General features: G+C 46.1%; 1 protein-coding gene across 1 annotated transcript in view; it reads right to left on the reverse strand.

Annotated features, from left to right (window-relative positions):
- LOC134360091 (tetratricopeptide repeat protein 28-like) overlaps nt 1-21,581 on the reverse strand; it is a 210,921-nt gene continuing 189,340 nt past the window's right edge. Inside the window, exons 8-10 of the mRNA XM_063074172.1 lie at nt 16,731-17,520; nt 7,684-7,875; nt 1-383 (exon numbers count right to left, since the gene is read on the reverse strand). Of these exons, the coding sequence (XP_062930242.1) occupies nt 153-383; nt 7,684-7,875; nt 16,731-17,520 (1,213 nt within the window). The 3' untranslated portion in view covers nt 1-152. The remainder of the gene's footprint in view (nt 384-7,683; nt 7,876-16,730; nt 17,521-21,581) is intronic.

Raw genomic sequence — 21,581 nt, forward strand, 5'->3', positions numbered from 1 at the left:
ATAGTCAAATGATTTTAAGTCCGTGTCTGTGACATGCTGGGCACTCATTTGGACGAGTATTCATCAAACGAGGCAGTCTGTATTTCCTTGCTTAAAGACAATGTAATGTGTAGTAATGTGTAGGCAGCACTAGGTGGTATGCACGCACGCGGTCACACGCTGTCATGCACTGCATCAACAAAAGGCAGGAAAAGGTTGCCGACTTCAGCTCGGTGTCGATGCCGCACGCTCGCCTCTCGTTCCTTTATGACCTCGCGAGCTGCCGAACGCAGAGCAAGGTTGTGTGCGACAGTCTGCGAAACCGGTGCGGGCGCATCTAAGGGGGTGCGGTTGGAGCTCGGGGTGCTGGGCCCTTTCACTTTCACCTTCTTCACCTTGCAGGCCTGTGGAGACAAAGGAGCACGCGTCAGCCGAGCGTTAGCAGGGCGGTGACGGGAGCAATCTCAGTCATGTGTCAGGGCTGCACCGAGGCGTGGTTTGGGAGCAAAAAGAAACTCTTCGAGGAACTTGGCGGGTCAAGCAGCATGTTGAGAGGAGGGGAAAGGGAGTGGGGGAAGGAACATCAACATTTTGGATTGAAACTCTGGATCAGGACTGTCTCCATGCTTTGGGGTGGGGGTGCAGGAGAACTGCTCTTAGTTTTTTGGGGGGGAGCTCCAAATGTCAGGTTGTTTTTTTTATTAAATTAAAATGAGCTTCCAAAGAAGTAATGTGGCCTTATGGTTAGGAATGAAGTTAAAGAATCAGGAGTAGACCATTTGGCCCATCAGCCATAATCTGTTCAGTGACAAACTTTTCCAATCTGTTCAATTCTCTGCTTTTACCTCAGTGCGACAAAAATCCCCTTTTTAAGCATTTATATGATTTTCTTTCCATAATTATCATTGAGTCTGCTTTCTGTAAATATATTCCATTTTACAATAATTTACTGTTCTAAATAAAATTGGTAAATTTTAAGCTAATATAAAGATGGGGGGAGCATTTGTCAATTTGATAATGGCCCATTTGTCAAAAAAAAGGTGGAGTGTCTTTGAAACATGAGAACTATCTACCCGACAAATGCAAGACCTAATGCATTCCAGAATGGGTAATTTACTGAAATTTTATCTGTCATCAAATCCAAAGCAGAAAAAAACCTGCATAGCCTGTTGAAAGTTCATTGAACTCTGATTCTTACATTTGAAATATTAACTCATTCTTTCTCCACAGATGCTGCCTGACCTGCTGAGTGTTTCCCCTACCCTTATTACTATTCTGCACAGTAGCTTGCTGCATCTCTTTAAGCACAGGCAGCAGTTCCCATAACGTGGAGTTTCTGCACTTCATTCTGGGATGTTTTGAACCAAACTGCTTGGCCTTCTCACCGATGCTTATGAGCAAAGACAGTAACTATTTTGTACTGAAGGCAGGGAAAGAAAACCTCCAGCAATATTGCGTGCTATCACTTCCACTGCCCCACACTTTTAAGGATCAATTGGTTGCATGTGACAGGAGTGTTAAATCAATCGGTGTGTAAATAATCTGGAGGATAACGACTAAAACAATATGAAGGTTTACTCCAGATCTTCAGTTGCCTGTTGTCCCAGTTCCTCTGCCTCCAACATATCTACACTGATGATGAGGTATTTTCTTCTCGGCTCTGGCTTCTCGTCTATAAAGGTGAACTGAGCTCTTGTCCGCACATCATCTCTTTCCTGCACTTTTCCTCTCTCGCTTTTGGGCTAGAGTGGGGTGGAGGGGTTAGAGTTCCCCAGATACTCACTTTCATCCCCCAGTCTCCACATTTAACAGCATACTCTAGAGTTTACATCATCACACTCCACAATTAGACACACCTCTCCTCCTCCCCACTTTCAGCATTCCCAAGGGACCATTCTTTCATGGTGATTTGGTCCTTTTCCTTTCTACAATCGATTCCCTTCTCATGGCATATTTCCAGCAGATCCAACGCCTGCCCTTTCGCCTCTTTCCTTCCCAACTCCAGACACCCTATGTTCCAGATGAGGCAGCGATTGACTGGCAATTCTTCCAGTCCAGTCTGCCCTGCGTTGGAGAAAGTGAACACACACTGGGCGACAGCTTTGCAGAGCTGCTGTATTCAGTCCACAGGAGTGATCGCTGCCTCCCTACCTCCGTTCCATTCTCACTCTGGCCTATCTGCCTGTGGCCTCCTCCCCTGTCATAATCAGGCCCAATGTAGGCACATCTTCCATCTGGGCACTTTGCAGCCTTCCAGCCCCAGTAGAGAACTTATCAACTGCAGGCATCTTGTTCCCTCTGCATTAGAGCAGGTTATCTATTTGCAATGTTGTATTTTTTTTCTTTTTCTCCACTAGCTATTTTGTTCAGCTCTGTACTTTACACCTTTCATGTTCCTTTGTAGTTCATTCTCGCCTTAATATTCCTCACTAACTTCTGAGCCAGAAACATTCAAAAGCTATCACCATGGTAACCCTGGCTACAACCAAGCTAAGTTACTTTCCCTGTGCCATCCACCCTCCCATACTCTGTGTAACCAGTTTCCTCTTTCCAAATTCTAAGAAGGATTCTTCAGTCTCAGACATTAATCATTTCTTTCCCCACAGGTGCTGCCTGACCTGCTGAGTGTTTCTAACATTTCCTGCTTTTGTTTCAGATTTCCAAAAGCTACAATTTTTGGGAGTTTTGTTTGAAGCTAGATAAGGGTAGTTTAGTGAACCTGTACTTCTCTGATTCCAGCTATAATCAATCCTTCTAGTGGCAGTCATGTCCCAGTAACAGTGATATCTGGTGGCAGTGATATCCCAGTAACAGTGATATCCGGTGGCAGTGATATCCCAGTAACAGTGATATCTGGCGGCAGTGATATCCCAGTAACAGTGATATCCGGTGGCAGTGATATCCCAGTAACAGTGATATCTGGTGGCAGTGGTATCCCAGTAACAGTGATATCCGGTGGCAGTGATATCCTGTGGCAGTGATATCCGGTGGCAGTGATATCCTGTGGCAGTGATATCCCAGTAACAGTGATATCCGGTGGCAGTGATATCCGGTGGCAGTGATATCCCAGTAACAGTGATATCCCAGTAACAGTGATATCCTGTGGCAGTGATATCCCAGTAACAGTGATATCCAGTGGCAGTGATATCCCAGTAACAGTGATATCCGGTGGCAGTGATGGCCCAGTAACAGTGATATCCGGTGGCAGTGATATCCTGTGGCAGTGATATCCCAGTAACAGTGATATCCGGTGGCAGTGATATCCCAGTAACAGTGATATCCAGTGGCAGTGATATCCAGTGGCAGTGATATCCTGTGGCAGTGATATCCCAGTAACAGTGATATCCTGTGGCAGTGATATCCCAGTAACAGTGATATCCCAGTAACAGTGATATCCAGTGGCAGTGATATCCTGTGGCAGTGATATCCCAGTAACAGTGATATCCTGTGGCAGTGATATCCCAGTAACAGTGATATCTGGTGGCAGTGATATCCTGTGGCAGTGATATCCCAGTAACAGTGATATCCGGTGGCAGTGATATCCCAGTAACAGTGATATCCCAGTAACAGTGATATCCTGTGGCAGTGATATCCCAGTAGCAGTGATATCCGGTGGCAGTGATATCCCAGTAACAGTGATATCCCAGTAACAGTGATATCCGGTGGCAGTGATATCCAGTGGCAGTGATATCCGGTGGCAGTGATATCCCAGTAACAGTGATATCCGGTGGCAGTGATATCCGGTGGCAGCGATATCCTGTGGCAGTGATATCCCAGTAACAGTGATATCCGGTGGCAGTGATGGCCCAGTAACAGTGATATCCAGTGGCAGTGATATCCAGTGGCAGTGATATCCAGTGGCAGTGATATCCCAGTAACAGTGATATCCGGTGGCAGTGATATCCCAGTAACAGTGATATCCGGTGGCAGTGATGGCCCAGTAACAGTGATATCCAGTGGCAGTGATATCCCAGTAACAGTGATATCCGGTGGCAGTGATATCCCAGTAACAGTGATATCCAGTGGCAGTGATATCCAGTGGCAGTGATATCCTGTGGCAGTGATATCCCAGTAACAGTGATATCCTGTGGCAGTGATATCCCAGTAACAGTGATATCCCAGTAACAGTGATATCCAGTGGCAGTGATATCCTGTGGCAGTGATATCCCAGTAACAGTGATATCCTGTGGCAGTGATATCCCAGTAACAGTGATATCCAGTGGCAGTGATATCCCAGTAACAGTGATATCCGGTGGCAGTGATATCCCAGTAACAGTGATATCCCAGTAACAGTGATATCCTGTGGCAGTGATATCCCAGTAGCAGTGATATCCGGTGGCAGTGATATCCCAGTAACAGTGATATCCCAGTAACAGTGATATCCGGTGGCAGTGATATCCAGTGGCAGTGATATCCGGTGGCAGTGATATCCCAGTAACAGTGATATCCGGTGGCAGTGATATCCGGTGGCAGCGATATCCTGTGGCAGTGATATCCCAGTAACAGTGATATCCGGTGGCAGTGATGGCCCAGTAACAGTGATATCCAGTGGCAGTGATATCCAGTGGCAGTGATATCCAGTGGCAGTGATATCCCAGTAACAGTGATATCCGGTGGCAGTGATATCCCAGTAACAGTGATATCCAGTGGCAGTGATATCCTGTGGCAGTGATATCCCAGTAGCAGTGATATCCGGTGGCAGTGATATCCCAGTAACAGTGATATCCCAGTAACAGTGATATCCGGTGGCAGTGATATCCCAGTAACAGTGATATCCGGTGGCAGTGATATCCTGTGGCAGTGATATCCCAGTAACAGTGATATCCTGTGGCAGTGATATCCGGTGGCAGTGATATCCCAGTAACAGTGATATCCCAGTAACAGTGATATCCTGTGGCAGTGATATCCCAGTAACAGTGATATCCAGTGGCAGTGATATCCGGTGGCAGTGATATCCCAGTAACAGTGATATCCGGTGGCAGTGATATCCTGTGGCAGTGATATCCCAGTAACAGTGATATCCTGTGGCAGTGATATCCGGTGGCAGTGATATCCCAGTAACAGTGATATCCTGTGGCAGTGATATCCCAGTAGCAGTGATATCCGGTGGCAGTGATATCCCAGTAACAGTGATATCCCAGTAACAGTGATATCCGGTGGCAGTGTTATCCAGTGGCAGTGATATCCGGTGGCAGTGATATCCCAGTAACAGTAATATCCGGTGGCAGTGATATCCGGTGGCAGCGATATCCTGTGGCAGTGATATCCCAGTAACAGTGATATCCGGTGGCAGTGATGGCCCAGTAACAGTGATATCCAGTGGCAGTGATATCCGGTGGCAGTGATATCCCAGTAACAGTGATATCCGGTGGCAGTGATATCCTGTGGCAGTGATATCCCAGTAACAGTGATATCCAGTGGCAGTGATATCCCAGTAACAGTGATATCCGGTGGCAGTGATATCCCAGTAACAGTGATATCCGGTGGCAGTGATATCCTGTGGCAGTGATATCCCAGTAACAGTGATATCCAGTGGCAGTGATATCCGGTGGCAGTGATATCCGGTGGCAGTGATATCCCAGTAGCAGTGATATCTGGTGGCAGTGATATCCCAGTAACAGTGATATCCCAGTAACAGTGATATCCGGTGGCAGTGATATCCCAGTAACAGTGATATCCGGTGGCAGTGATATCCTGTGGCAGTGATATCCCAGTAACAGTGATATCCTGTGGCAGTGATATCCGGTGGCAGTGATATCCCAGTAACAGTGATATCCCAGTAACAGTGATATCCTGTGGCAGTGATATCCCAGTAACAGTGATATCCAGTGGCAGTGATATCCGGTGGCAGTGATATCCCAGTAACAGTGATATCCGGTGGCAGTGATATCCTGTGGCAGTGATATCCCAGTAACAGTGATATCCTGTGGCAGTGATATCCGGTGGCAGTGATATCCCAGTAACAGTGATATCCCAGTAACAGTGATATCCAGTGGCAGTGACATCCCAGTAACAGTGATATCCGGTGGCAGTGATAGATCCAGCAGCAGTGACACTTACACACAAGAAATTCTGCAGATGCTGAAAATCCAAAGCAACATACACAAAATGCTGGAGGAACTCAGGAGGTCAGGTGGCCTCTATGGAAATGAATAAACAGTCGACGTTTTGGGCCAAGACCTTCCTTCAGTACTGGAAAGGAAGGGGGAAGACGCCAGAATAAAAAGGTCTGGTGGTGGGGGAGGAAGGAAGATGACTAGAAAGTGACAGGTGAGGCCAGGTGAGTGGGAAAGGTAAAGGGCTGGAGAAGAAGGAATCTGATAAGAGAGGAGAGTGGACCATAGGAGAAAGGGAAGAAGGAGGGGAATGAGAGGGAGGTGGTAGGCAGGTGAGAAGAGGTAAAAGGCCAGAGTCGGGCACAGAAGAAGAGGGATAATTCTGCTTTTGCGGCTGGACTAGCAGTGCCACCTAGTGGTAGTGATAGGCACAACACTGCATGGTGCAGTCGGTGAAGCCGCTGCTTCACAGTAACCCAGGTACGTTCCTGCCCTCCAGTGGTGAATATGTGCATTTGCACGTTCTCCCTGTGTCTGCCTGGGTTTCACTCCAGTTCATCCCCCATCCCAAAGATGAGCCGGTAGGCTAACTGACTACTATAAATTAGTCCTAATGTTGCTTAGGTGGTAGAATCTGGAGGGAGAATAGGTTCCAGAGAACTGAGTGGGAGAATGGGATTGCTCTTAAAGCAAGCATGCAAGTACAGCAGGCGGTGAAGAAAGCTAATGGCATGCTGGCCTTCATAACGGGGGGAATTGAGTATAAGAGCAAAGAGGTCCTTCTGCAGCTGTACAGGGCCCTGGTGAGACCACACCTGGAGTATTGTGAGCAGTTTTGGTCTCCAAGTTTGAGGAAGGACATTCTTGCTATTGAGGGAGTGCAGTGTAGGTTCACAAGGTTAATTCCCAGGTTGATGGGACTGTCATATGTTGAAAGATTGGAGTGACTGGGCTTGTATACTCTGGAATTTAGAAGGCTGACAGGGGATCTTACTGAAACATATAAGATTATTAAGGGATTGGACACGCTGGAGGCAGGAAGCATGTTCCCGCTAATGGGTGAGTCCAGAACCAGAGGCCACAGTTTAAGAATAAGGGGTAGGTCATTTAGAACGGAGTTGAGGAAAAACTTTTTCACCCAGAGAGTGGTGGATATATGGAATGCTCTGCCCCAGAAGGCTGTGGAGGCCAAGTCTCTGGATGCTTTCAAGAAAGAAATGGATAGAGCTCTTAAAGATAGTGGAATCAAAGATTATGGGGATAAGGCAGGAACTGGATACTGATGGTGGATGATCAACCATGATCACAGTGAATGGCGGTGCTGGCTCGAAGGGCCGAATGGCCTACTCCTGCACCTATTGTCTATTGTCCCTGAGATCTTCATGGAGTCAACGAGCTGAAAATGACCTCTTGCTACGTCATACTGAGATGCAGAAATCCTATGGTCACACTGTATAACAATGAAACAATCACTCATGATGATGACCGTCTCACTTTCTTGTATGCAGGCTGCTATAGCTGGGTTTATCTAGTTCATCGGGCAGCTATAGCTGGGTTTATCTCGTTTATCATGGGTGTTACTGTGGTTGATAGTGGACACATGGTATCCAAAATAGAATGACTGTGATGAATTATTTTCTTTTGGTACCTGAGTCTTGTTTCGTCTCTCTTCTGGTTTACACTGCAGGTCCTCCAGAATTTTCTTGTGCCACAGTTCCATGTTACGTATGTGAGCTTGCTGTTGTGACCGTAGAGAAGTTAACCTGTGTGCCAGACCACGCTTAACTTGCACTTCCTCTGCAGTAGCTCTGACAGTTAACCACGGAGCCTGCATCATGATCTGTGGGAGACAGATGAACGGGAAATTCAGAACAGTGTGTTCAACACCACAACCCACTTCCAACTCTCGCACAGCTACTGCATCTGTGTTACTGGAGCGAGGCGCCTGATCCAGGCCCGTTACCACAGGGGATTGGTTCTGTGGGCTATCCATTGCCTTGTCGGCGACACAAGAGATTCTGCTGGAAATCTTCAGCAACACACCCAAGATGCTGGAGGAACTCAGCAGGTCAGGCACCCTCCATGGAGCAAAATAAACAGCCTATGTTTTGGGCTGAGACCATTCATCAAGACAAGAATGGAACAAGGCAGAAATAAGAATAAAAAGGCAGGACTGCCCACCCCCCCTTATCTGGACTCAGCTATTTCCTGCCAGCTTATAGAACGTAGAACATAGACCATTACAGCATGGTACAGGCCATTCGCTACACGACGTGCTGACCTTCTAACCTACTCTAATGTCAATCTAACCCAACCCTCCCATGTAGTGCTCAATTTCTTACTATCCATGTGGCTCTCTAAGAGTCTTTTAAATGTCCCTAATGCATCTGTCCACCATCCCTGGCAGCAGGTTCCATGCACCCACCACTCTGTGTAAACAACTTTACTCTGACTTCACCCCTGAGACTTTCCTCCGATCAACTCAAAATCATGCCACCTCGTATTAATCATTTCCGCTCTGAGAAAATGTCTCTGGCTGCCCACATGATCTATGCGTCTCATCACCTTGAACACCTCTGTCCAGTCACTTCCTATCCTCCTCCATCCCAGACAGCAAAGCCCTAGCTCGCTCAGCCTATCGCCATAAGACAAGCTCTTCATCCCAGGCAGCGTCCTGGTAAATCTCCTCTGCATTCTGTCTAACGCTTCCACATCCTTCCTATAAATGAGGCGACCCAAAATGAACACAATATTTTAAGCGGAGTGCCCCTGCAAGCAGAGCAAGTGCTACACCTGCCCCTACACTTCCTCCCTCACTACCATTCAGGGTCTCAAACAGTCCTTCCAGGTGAGGCAGCACTTCAGCTATGAGTCTATCAGGGTCAACTACTGTATCTGGTGCTCCTGATGTGGCCTCCTGTATATCAGTGCGACCCGATGTAGATTAGGTGATTGTTTCACCGAGCATCTTTGGTCCGTCTGCCACAAAAAGTTTGATCTCCACAGTGCCACACATTTGAATTCTACTTTCTGCTCCCATTCTGTCTTGTCAGCCCCTGGCTTCCTCTACCACTGCGATGAGGCCACGCTCAGGTTGAGGAACAACACCTATATACCGTCTCGGTAGCCTCCACCACTCCTTCACCATTCCCCTTTTCCCTCTCTCACCTTTTCCCTTGCCTGCCCTTCACCTCCCTCTGGTGCTCCTCACTCTACCCTTTCTTCCATGGTCTTCTGTCCTCTCCTATCAGACTCTCCCTTCTCCATCCCTTTATCTCCTTCACCAATCGACCTCCCAGCTCTTTATTTCACACCCTCCCCCTCCCAGTTTCACCTGTCACCTGCCACCTTGTACTTCTTCCTCGCCTCCCCCTACCTTCTTACTCTGACCTTTCTCCTTCCTTTCCAGTCCTGATGAAGGACCTTGTCTCGAAGTGTCGGCTGTTCACTCTTTTCCATAGGTGCTGCCTGGCCTGCCGAGTTCCTCCAGCATTTTGTGTGTGTTGCTTGGATGTCTGGCATCTGTAGATTTTCTTGTGTTCACAGTATTTCAAGTGTGGTCTAACCAGGGTTTTGGAGAGCAGCATCATTACTTTGTGGCTCTTGAACTCAATCCCCTGACTAATGAAGGCCAACACACTGTACACCTTAACAACCCTATCAACTTGCATGGCAACTTTGAGGGAACTATGGTGGTGGACCCCCAAAACTACTCTGTTCCTCCACACTGCCAAGAATCCTGCCCTTAACCCTATATTCTGCTTTCATATTCGACCTTCCAAAGTGTATCACTTCGCTCTTTTGCAGGCTGAGCTCACTCTACCACTTCTCAGTCCAGCCCGTTGTAACTCTTGATAACCACCAGCACTGTCCACAGCACCACCAACCTTCGTGTCATCTGCAAAGTTACTAACACACCTTTCCACTTCCCCATCCAAGTAACTTATAAAAATCTCAAAGAGCAGCAGTCCCAGAACAGACATCACTGGTCACTGACCACCAGGCAGAATACACTCCCTCTACAACCACCCTCTGCCTCCTAAGGGCACACCAGTTTTAAGTTTTCACAGTCAATTTTCCCTGTACCCCATGCCTCCTGACTTTCTAAATGAGTCTACCATGGGGAAGCTTATCAAACGCCTTACTAAAATCTATATCCACTAAATCCACCACTCTACCTTTGTCAATGTGTTTTGTCACATCCTCAAAGAATTCTATCAGGCTTGTGAGGCATGATCTGCCCCTCACAAAGCCAGGTTGTCTGTCCCTAATCAGACTATCCTCCTCTGTAGGCTCATAGATCCCGTCTCAAAGAATCTTTTCAATAATGTGCCTAACATTGAAGTAAGACTCAGTGGTCTATAATTCCCAGGGTTATCACTACTCCCTTTCTTGAACACTAAACATTGCCACCTTCCAATCATCTGGCAATATGCTTGAGACCAGTGAGAACACGAAGATCATCATCAAAGATGCAGTAGTCTTTTCCCTTGCTTCCCGTAGTAACCTGGGATATATCCCATCTGTCTCCAGGGTCTTATCTAATTTAATATTTTACAAACCTTCCAGCACATCCTCTTTCTTAAGGTTGACATGTCCTAGCACATCAGCCTGCTTTACGATGTTCTCACAAATGTCAAGGTCCCTCTCACAGGTGAATATGGAAGCAAAGTATTCATTAAGGACCTCCCCTACCTCCTCATACTCCAGGCACATGTTCCCGCTTCTATCCATGATCAGTCCTATCTCACTCTCGTCATCCTCCTTTTCTTCACATACGCCTTGGGGTTTTCCTTAATCCTACTCGCTAAGGCCTCTGAAGCCTCCTCCTAGCTCTCCAACATCCGATCCTAAGCTCCTTCCTGGCTTCCCTGTAACTCCCTGGAGTCCTCTCTGATCCTTGTTTCTTAAACCTGGAGTAAACTTCTTTATTCTTTTTGACTAGATAGTCCACACCTAGATTTTCTACATTAAAGTACCCTACCATCCTTTCCCTAATTTAATGGGACAATGCTGAGTTCCTCCAGTATTTTGTGTGTGTTACCCACTGCCTCAGGCAGGACCTTATCCAGGTACCTGTTGAATGTGAGGTTCCATCTCCACTACCCTTGCAGGCAGTGAGGTCTGGATCCATCACTCCTTTGGGTGAAAAAAAATAGTCTCATCAATTTCCCCCTCAGCTTTAAGGCCTTGTTTCTCAAGGGAAAGAGGTCCTTCCTGTCTATACTGATCAAGCTTATCATTGTCTTTCACACTGGTTACACTCTCAATCAGTCTCTCATGTTGCAAAGAAAATAATCCTAGTATAGATCATCACTCATAATTATAATTCTCCAAGCTTGGCAACATCCCCATACACTTCCTCTATGCAGCCTCATGTTCGATTCTGGTGTTCTTGCTGTTTTATACAGGTCCCTCTGGACCTTTCTGCTCCTGTATTCAGCACTCAGTAAAGGCACTTATCCCATATTAAACACGAGACATTCTGCAGATGCCGAGACTCCCGAGCTGGAGGAACTCAGTAGGTCAGGCAGCTTCTGTGGGAGTGAATAAATGGTCGATATTTTGTGCTGAGACCCCTCTTCAGGACATGAAAGGAAGGGGAAAGATGCCAGAATAAAAAGGTGGGAGGAGAGGAAGGAGGTTAGCCAGAAGGTGATAGGGGAAGCCAGGTGGGTTGGAAAGATAACGGTCTGGAGAGGAAGGAATCTGATAAAAGAGGAGGGTGGACCACAGGAGAAAGGGAAGGAGGAGGGGACCCAGGGGAGGTGAGAAGAGGTAAGAGGCCAGAGTGGGGAACAGAAGACGAGAGGAAAGGGAAGGAATTTTTTTTACCAGAAGGAGAAATCAATATTTATCCCAGCAGGTACTCTGATGGAGTTTCAGGTGTTCCTTCTCCATGCTGAGGATTTCCTCATCATGGCACAAGAGGCGGCCATGGACTGAAATGTCAGAATGGGAATGGGAAGAGGAATTAAAATGTTTGGCCATTGGGAAATTCCACTTTTGTCAGATGGAGCAGAGGTGTTTGACGAAGCAGTTCCCCAATTTATGACAGGTCTCACTAACGCAGAGCAGGCTGCCTGGGGAGCCCCAGACACAATAGGTGACCCCAGCAGATTCACAGGTGAAGTGTTGCCTCACCTGGAAGGACTGTTTGGGGCCCTGAATGGAGGCGAGGGAGGAGGTGGATTGGCAGGTGTAGCACTTTGGCCCCTTGCAGGGCTAAGTGTCTGGAGGGAGATTTGTAGGGAAGGATGAATGGACAAGGGAATCAAGGAGGGAGCAACCCCTGTGGAAAGTGGAGAGAGGTAGGGATGTAAAGATGTGTTTGGAGGTAGGATCCCTTTGGAGGTGGCAGAAGTTGCATAGAAAGACGCGTTGGGGGATGAATTGTAGGGAATATGTGCTTGGGTTTTTGTGGGGTGTGGGTCCGGGTGTCTGGGGGTGCGGAGGTTACGGTTAGAGATAGGGGTAGGGCTGGAGGATAGAGGTGAGGGCCTGGAAGGGAGAGGAGGAACTGGTGGGATGGGTTGTGGGGATGTGGGTCGGTAGAAAGGTGTGGAGGTTAGGGTTAGGGGTAGAGTTGGAGGATGGAGATGAAGGCCTGAAGGGGAGAGGGGTTCTGGTGGGGAGAGAGGGGGGAGCCTGGCCAGGCTAGGGTTTGTGGGGTTGTTGAGGTTAGGGTTATGGGTAGGGTTGGTGGATGGAGATGAGAGGCTGGAGGGGAGAGAGAGTGGGGGCACGGTGGGAAGAAAGTTGGGACCTGGCAGAGGTTTTTGCCTGGCGTGCTTGGAGAGTGGTTGTTCCAGAGCACCATATTGCTGTGTATCTTTCTGCGGGATGGGGTGGGTGACCCTTGGTCTGCCTGGGGTGGATCTGTAATGGGGGATGTACGGGCTGTAGGTGAGCTCAAAGAAGACATACTTTCCCTGCTTTGTGTAGTGTTTGGTGATCGCTATTGTATCTGTGTGTGTGTGTGTGTGTGTGTGTGTGTGTGTGGGAGGCCCCAGTCTGGATTAAATTAACAGGGAACGTGCCATCCTATTCTCAATGTTCCAGTTTTATAGATCCAATCAGTATTTGTAGGCCTCATTAGACCATTTGGGGAGTAGGATTTGTTTTTAAGCCTAGTTATTAAGCTTCACTTAGGCTGTTTGGGGAGTAAGTTTGTAATGTTTCAATCTATTTCCTCTCTGCTCTTTTTCTTTGAAGTTTTGACCATTTCATCTTAGTTTCTAGGCCCAGGATCTCTAAAGACTGGATCCCATGCTGCTGGATATATCTTAACAGGTCTGTTCTGGTTTCTCTTGCAATAATCCTGAGGTGCTCTGTGAGTTTGACTGTTGCCTGTCTCCCTTCGTATCTGACATGGCACTGTTTACACTGAATTGCATATACTGTACTAAATTCTGCTGTTTACGAGTTATCCTCTGGTCTACCTGGGCCCACTTTCACATAGCTCTGTTGACTGTGCATTTTAATATTCTTAAATGTTCGCATACCCTACAGTTTCTCCCATATTGCTTCTTAATCATTTTATCTGTCGAGTCCACTACTTTCAGGGATCACTGAAGATGCACTTCCAGATCCCTAGTCTGTTTCACAGTTCCTAGAAAATCAGACCATACAACATCAGCCAAACTTCACATTAGCAACACAGATGAGATAACTGCCTATTTAATGGCTGCATCCCTCTGTTTCACCCATTGCCCTTCCTGAATGCCGCTACTTAAAACTAACTTGGTTTCTCTTTGATAAAGAGTCTTTAACCTAAACAAGTAATTGCTTCTCTTTCCATAGGTGCTGCTTGACCTACTGAGGATTTCCAGCATTTTCTGCTTTATAAAATGACCTGGTAGAATTGACTCTAGCCCAGTTTGCTTCTAGATCTACCTCTTTCCCATAACTATACTAAATCCAACTCAATTATATCCAAAATATCTTCAATATGCCTAAACTAATTTCCTACAATTAATTATGTTCCCCTCCCTCAATGGGCTTGATGATTACATTAAAAAATTTTCTTGAAATACTTAGATTTCTGCACCTTGTAAAATTACAATTATTGAATTGCTAGTTGAAACTTATAACCATATAACAATTACAGCATGGAAACAGGCCATCTCAGCCCTTCTAGTCTGTGCCGGACTCTTACTCTCACCTAGTCCCACCGACCTGTACTCAGCCCATGTAATTCTCCATTCCTTTCCTGTCCATATAGCTGTCCAACTTAACTTTAAATGACAACATTGAACCTGCCTCAACCACTTCTGCTGGAAGCTCGTTCCACACAGCTACCACTCTCTGAGTAAAGAAGTTCCCCCTCATCGTACCCCTAAATTTTAGTCCTCTAATTCTCAACCCATGTCCTCTTGTTTGAATCTTCCCCACTCTCAATAGAAAAAGTCTAACCACGTAAACTCTATCAATCCCCCTCATAATTTTAAACACCTTTATCAAGTCCCCCCTCAACCTTCTACGCTCCAAAGAATAAAGACTTAACTTGTTCAACTTTTCTCTGTAACTTAGGAGATGAAACCCAGGCAACTCTTTAGTAAACTTCTCAGAACCTGCTTCTATATTTGATCTTTTATCTTCCTCTGAATATTTGGACAGCTACAGTACACTCCCAGAAATGTAATTGCCCCATATTTGTTTCTCAGTTGAGTCCCAATGGCCTCCTTTGTTAACCTCTCTCTCTCTCTCTCTCTGTTGTCATTGTCTTTATCTCCAAGACCATTGAAGAGTACAGAATAAAGTTGTCATTAAATTTATTTTCTTTCTCCTAGCCTTTGATTCCTTTGCCTCCCAGGCTCATTAACTGAGCCATCATCTACATCCAGCTTTGCCCTAAAAATACCATCAGCTTCACTTTCCACTTGTCCATTTAGTTCCCCCTCACAACCAAGTCAAGAATCCCTTCCTGCATTTCTCCGGGGACGATTGACGTACAAACCTCTGACCTGCCTAAGTCCCACCTTCCCCAGGTCTGGCCCAGATCCACCAGGAATCTAAACCTCTCTGTTGTGATCTCAATTATCCTCCTATTTCTGAACTCACCGGTGCCTGGTACCAATGGTGCTCCAGAAATGATTGTCGTATAAGAAACATAAAGAGGAGGCTCTCTTTGAGCACCCAAACAGTCAGAGGGAGATAGACGACCAAATACATGGCTGCCAGATAAAGTAACAGGCCTGAGGGTTGGGGACAGTTTAGATTTCAGATAAAGGCAGCAAAAATAAAGTCTGAGTGGAAGCTTGCAATCAAGGTAAAAGTGGACAATAGCTTCTGCATATATGTAAAAAAGAGATTAGTGAAATCAGGAGTGGTCCCCTACAGGCAGAAATGGAAACATGATGAAGAGGATGAGGGAAATAGCAGAGTAAGCAAACAAATACACAGGTTCTGTATTCACAAAGGAGGACCTGAGCAATTCTTCAAAAGTTGTAAGGAAACCAGGTATCTTATAAAGGTGAGAATCTGAAGGAAATTAATATTTGTAGGAAAATAGTGTTTGACAAGTTAGTGGCACTGATCAGCAATAAATTCCCATGATCCATGTTCTACTTCCTAAGGTAGTCATGGAAAACGAGGATGTATTTTTTCCTTTTCTTCTTACATAGCCCTCTACTTTTCTATCGTCCATTTACCTACCTAAGAGTTTCTAAAATGCCCCCAGTATTTCAGCCCCTACCACCACCCCGGTAAGGCATTCCACACACTCACCACTCTCTGTGTAAAGAGTTACCTCCGATGTGCCCCTATCCTCCAATCACCTTAAAATTATGCCCCCTCGAATTGGCCATTTCTGCCTGGGAAAAAGTCTCTGGCTATCCACTTGATTTACACCTCTGATCATCCTGTACACCTCTACCGTCACCTCTCATCCTCCTTCACTCCAAAGAGAAAAGCACTAATTTATTCAATCTATCTTCATGATACATGCCCCCTAATCCAGGTAGCGTCCTGGTAAATTTCCTCTGCACCTTATCTAAAGCTTCCACATCCTTCCTATAATGAGGCGACCAGAACCGAACACAACATTCAAGTGTGGTCTAACCAGCGATTTATAGAGCTGTAACATTACCTTGCACTCTTGAACTCAATCCTCTGACTAATGAAGCCCGACAAAGCATACACCTCTGATTCTTGCTTCGTAAACATTAAGTAAACTTCTTTATTCCTCTGGACTAGATGATCCACATCTCTTGTCAACCAGGGTTCCCTCAACCTGACACTGAGTGTTACGTGCAATACCCTTTCCGTAGATACAATGAAACTTCCAAGTACTGGTTCAACCTCTACTGACAGTAATTACCAAGTTACCAGTTATATCTGACTACCTAAGTAACTGCTAAGTAATTGTTTCCAATACTGTGGCTGGTATTTCCAAGTTGTTTCTCACCACCCCCAACCACTGATCCATGCTTCTTGACTTCCTGCTATCAGATTCTTCCCTTTTCTCTCGGGTTTCTTAAGGATAAGCTAAGTAAGAAACCTTCTGCATGCTGTAAAGAATTCTTCTTTTCTCTTTCATTATCCCCTCTTCCTGTCTCATTTGGAGGTAGTTATCCATAGTTACTATTATATTCCTGTAGTTATTGACATCTATCCATGTCTAATGATCGTGCCTATGTTGGGATTGCAGAATAGCCCAAATACTGTTCTTTTCTCTGGTGGGTTGATCATTACCTGGTGCCTCAGTACTAGCAGTGGTTTCAGAGTGTTTAGGCAGACCTTTGAGCTTCCAGATGCCTTTCTCTCAGCGTTTCCTGTCAATTGCTGAGCTTCCTGTTCAGATGGTTTATCACTTGCCAGTGAAGTTTCTGTTGGACTGTGTCTGTTCCTCATGTTTTTTCTTGCAGCAGGTTCCTGAGGATCTTGTTTGGTTTTCTTGTCTCTTACAGTGTCTCCAGTGGCTTCCCGAGGACCCTGTCTGTCTTTCCTGGTCCTCTCAAAAGGGGTGTCCTGTGAGCCTATTCCACCCTTCTTGCCTCTCAAGAAAGATTGTTCCTCCCTTAGTGCCGGGCTTTTCTGAGATCTTAGACTAGACTTTTCATCTGCTGGTAACAAACTTCCCTGAGAACCCTGCTTCATTTGTTCATATGTCAATGTCCAGGTTCCCTGAGAACCCTGCGGGTACAGATCCTCACTTTGTGCCAAACTATCCTGGGAACCCTGTGTGGACTGATCCTCTCTCCGAGCCAAAGTTTCCTGAGGACTCTGTACGGACCAGTCTGCTCTTAGCGCTGAAGTTTCCAGAAGGCCTTGTGTGGTTTGATCCTTCTTCAGTGAGGAAGTTTCCTGGGAACTCTGTGCGGACTGATCTTCTCTCAGCGCTGGAGTTTCCTGTGAAACTTGTGTAAACTCTTGTACTCTCACAGCAGTTGAAGAACAATCCTGAGGGCCCACCTCAGAGCATCTACGTGGAGACTGTGGGTGTAGGGCTAGGAACAGTTTGAGACTCCCCAGTAGCAACGACCTGTGGAATAGAGGAAAGTTTCTGTGATGATAAACTGATACTTTGTCCCATCTGCAACTGCAAAATCTCATCCAGCTAATTTACTGCCCAATCTAGTCAGTTTAGCTGAAACAGCAGGATGAGAGGAGTCGACAATGCTATGAAGCAGTACTTATTTATCAATAACCTGCTCCCAAATGCTCACTGTGGGTTTTGCCAGATCAAGTGAGTGTGACAGCTCTTGAATCCAGGAAGAATTTGACAGCGTATACTATCAAAGTGCTTTGAAACAACTAAAATCAATGGGAATTAAGGGGAAATACTCAGTGATTGAGGTCATACATTTAAAGTTGTTGAAAAACACTCATCCCAGAGTCCTGGAGTCGACCTTATTCAGCTGTTAGATTAATGGCCTTTCTTACATCGATTATAGAACAACACAGCACAGGAACAGACACTACAGCCTGTGAAGAATGTGCTGACCACACAGCCATTTTAAATTTAGACTGTATCTTCCTGCATGTGGTTTACATCCCTCCACCGCCTGTCTGTATAAATGTCTCCTAAATGTTGCTATTCTAACTGCTTCCACCACCTCCCCTGGCAGGGCATTCTCTGTGCCAGGTGCCTGGAAATCTCCAGTGTCCGCAGAAGGAATGAGAAGGCACTTATCCATGCAAGTGGCCAAAGTGCTACACCTGCCCATTCACCTCCTCCCTCGCCTCCATTCCAGGCCCCAAACAGTCCTTCCAGCTGTGAAGCTGCTGGGGTTCCTGACGTGGGCTTCTCTACACTCCGGAGACCCACTGTAAATTGTGGACTGCTTCGTCAAGCACCTCCACTCCATCCGCGAAAATCAGAGCTTCCCGGTGGCCGAATATTTCAATTCCGATTCTCATTCCCGTTCCGACATGTTGGTCCACGGCCTCCTCTTGTGTCACGATGAGGCCACACTCAGGATGGAGGAGCAACACTTTATATTCCGTCTGGGTAGCCTCCAACCTGATGGCATGAATGTCGATTTCTCCTTCTGGTTAAAATAAAAATCCCTCCCCCCTCTCCTCTTCTTTTATTCCCCGCTCTGGTTTCTTCTTCTGACTTCTAATGGCGGTCGGCATTCCAGCTTAAAATGCATTACCACCACCAACTGGACTGGAGTGTGGTGTGGAGAGTTGGAAATAAACCCCATTTGTTCTTTATCAAATGAAAACTAAATTACCCCAAAAAGCCTATAAATTTTAAATAATGAAAGACAATATTGTGAATTAAGTTAAAGTCACTTCCATAAATTAATTTTTAAAATGAAAACTTAAAAACCCCAAAGCTAGTAGTGCAGCCTGCATTTGCTTTCTTTCAACCTTGTGTGCTTCACATTGTAATGGAATGTGTTCAACTGTTTCATAATGATGACAAAACCTGCACACCCCAGAGTGATGTTTTCCAACACAATATAGGGAATAATTAAGCATAGTATATGCCAGTTCTAAGTTGAGTCAATATAATTCCTCCCCTTGTTGTCTTACCCCCTTCTCCCATCAATCCAACAGTTTTGTGTATTCTGTAAAGGTGTCTCCCCTTATACCCATTACCCCACAGGTCTTGCCACAATCCCCTAATTCTTCGCCCCACCAACCCCTTAGCTTCTGATTTGCTAAGTGGAAGGTCCATATCCACAGATGAACTTTTAACAGCTTCTTTGGCCAAACAATCAACTGGCTCGTTCCCCTCAACACCTCTATGTGTTATACACACCCATAAGCAGAGACATGTAGACCAATACTTTGAATGTGAAGTAAAGTTTGAAGAGCTTCCAGAAGTAAATCTGACCTACTGCAAGAGTGACCTGTTTTAAGAGTGAGTAGTTGACGTTTCGGGCAGAGACGCTTCATCAGGACTGATGAGGGATCTTGGCCCGAAAAGTCAACTGTTTATTCATTTCCACAGATGCTGCCTGGCCTGCTGAGTTCCTCCAGCATCTTGTGTGTGTTGCTTGGAGTTCCAGCATCTGTAGTTTCTCTCATGTTTGTGGCCTTGTTCTGAATGTACCCCTCCCAGTTTTAGATTTGCCCGAAGGGGTACATCCCCTCAGCATCTGCACCGCCAATGCCCCTCAGCGTGAAGAAAGTCTCCTCTTGTTCTTCTAATCTGCAAACAGACCCAATCGCTAAACCACCTCCTATAAGGCATCCCAGCACCCAAACCAACCCCTAGTGAACCTCTGCAGCTCTCTCTCCTACATAAACATTTCCCTCCTTAAATAAAGAGACTGAAGCTTTATGCAGTACTGCAGGTTGGCTTCACCAACATCAAGTGCACGTATCAACTCTTCCTTATTTTTGTACTTCATTCTCTTTTCGGTTTCATTTACCTCAATAATTACTTGCTGCCTGTGCAGTTATGTGTGAAGACCCTCAGATTCCTCCGTGCAGCAGGTCCTACTCAAACAATATTCTGCCTTTCTATTCTTGGAAAGTGGATGGCCTTACACCTGCTGACATCGAAGTAGTAGTGAAATCACTTTAGTCGAGTACGATGTTCTCCTAAGGGGTTGTCTACAGGGGGTCTCCAGGTGGCTGTAGAGGCCAATCAGGGATCCACATATTTAATCTTTAACGGAGAATGCCTGTGTGTGACTTTGTTTAATGTGGGGCGGTTGAAACCACATGGACTTTGACAGATCAGTGTCAGGGTCTAGTTGCATGGAATGCAAGATGGCTGACATTGTACTCCTTGCCAACCCTTTGGTGGTTTTTCTACAACCCGCTTTCTCGTCTTCCTTTGTACTAGTAGCACTCTGGCTTAATATACTCGACTCTTTCATAAAAGTAAATTCATAGAAACATAGAAAATAGGTGCAGGAGTAGGCCATTCGGCCCTTCGAGCCTGCACCGCCATTTATTATGATCATGGCTGATCATCCAACTCAGAACCCCGCCCCAGCCTTCCCTCCATACCCCCTGACCCCCGTAGCCACAAGGGCCATATCTAACTCTCTCTTAAATATAGCCAATGAACTGGCCTCAACTGTTTCCTGTGGCAGAGAATTCCACAGATTCACCACTCTCTGTGTGAAGAAGTTTTTCCTAATCTCGGTCCTAAAAGGCTTCCCCTCTATCCTCAAACTGTGGCCCCTCGTTCTGGACTTCCCCAACATCGGGAACAATCTTCCTGCATCTAGCCTGTCCAATCCCTTTAGGATTTTATACGTTTCAATCAGATCCCCCCTCAATCTTCTAAATTCCAACGAGTACAAGCCCAGTTCATCCAGTCTTTCTTCATATGAAAGTCCTGTCATCCCAGGAATCAATCTGGTGAACCTTCTTTGTACTCCCTCTATGGCAAGGATGTCTTTCCTCAGATTAGGGGACCAAAACTGCACACAATACTCCAGGTGTGGTCTCACCAAGGGCTTGTACAACTGCAGTAGTACCTCCCTGCTCCTGTACTCGAATCCTCTCGCTATAAATGCCAGCATACCATTCGCCTTTTTCACTGCCTGCTGTACCTGCATGCCCACTTTCAATGACTGGTGTATAATGACACCCAGGTCTCGTTGCACCTCCCCTTTTCCTAATCGGCCACCATTCAGATAATAATCTGTTTTCCTATTTTTGCCACCAAAGTGGATAACTTCACATTTATCCACATTAAATTGCATCTGCCATGAATTTGCCCACTCACCCAACCTATCCAAGTCACTCTGCATCCTCTTAGCATCCTCCTCACTGCTAACACTGCCACCCAGCTTCGTGTCATCCGCAAACTTGGAGATGCTGCATTTAATTCCCTCATCCAAGTCATTAATATATATTGTAAACAACTGGGGTCCCAGCACTGAGCCTTGCGGTACCCCACTAGTCACTGCCTGCCATTCTGAAAAGGTCCCGTTTATTCCCACTCTTTGCTTCCTGTCTGCTAACCAATTCTCCACCCACACCAATACCTTACCCCAATACCATGTGCTTTAAGTTTGCACACTAATCTCCTGTGTGGGACCTTGTCCAAAGCCTTTTGAAAATCCAAATATACCACATCCACTGGTTCTCCCCTATCCACTCTACTAGTTACATCCTCAAAAAATT

Source organism: Mobula hypostoma, chromosome 21 (genome assembly GCF_963921235.1).
Source record: "Mobula hypostoma chromosome 21, sMobHyp1.1, whole genome shotgun sequence".
Taxonomy (NCBI): Eukaryota; Metazoa; Chordata; class Chondrichthyes; order Myliobatiformes; family Myliobatidae; genus Mobula; species Mobula hypostoma.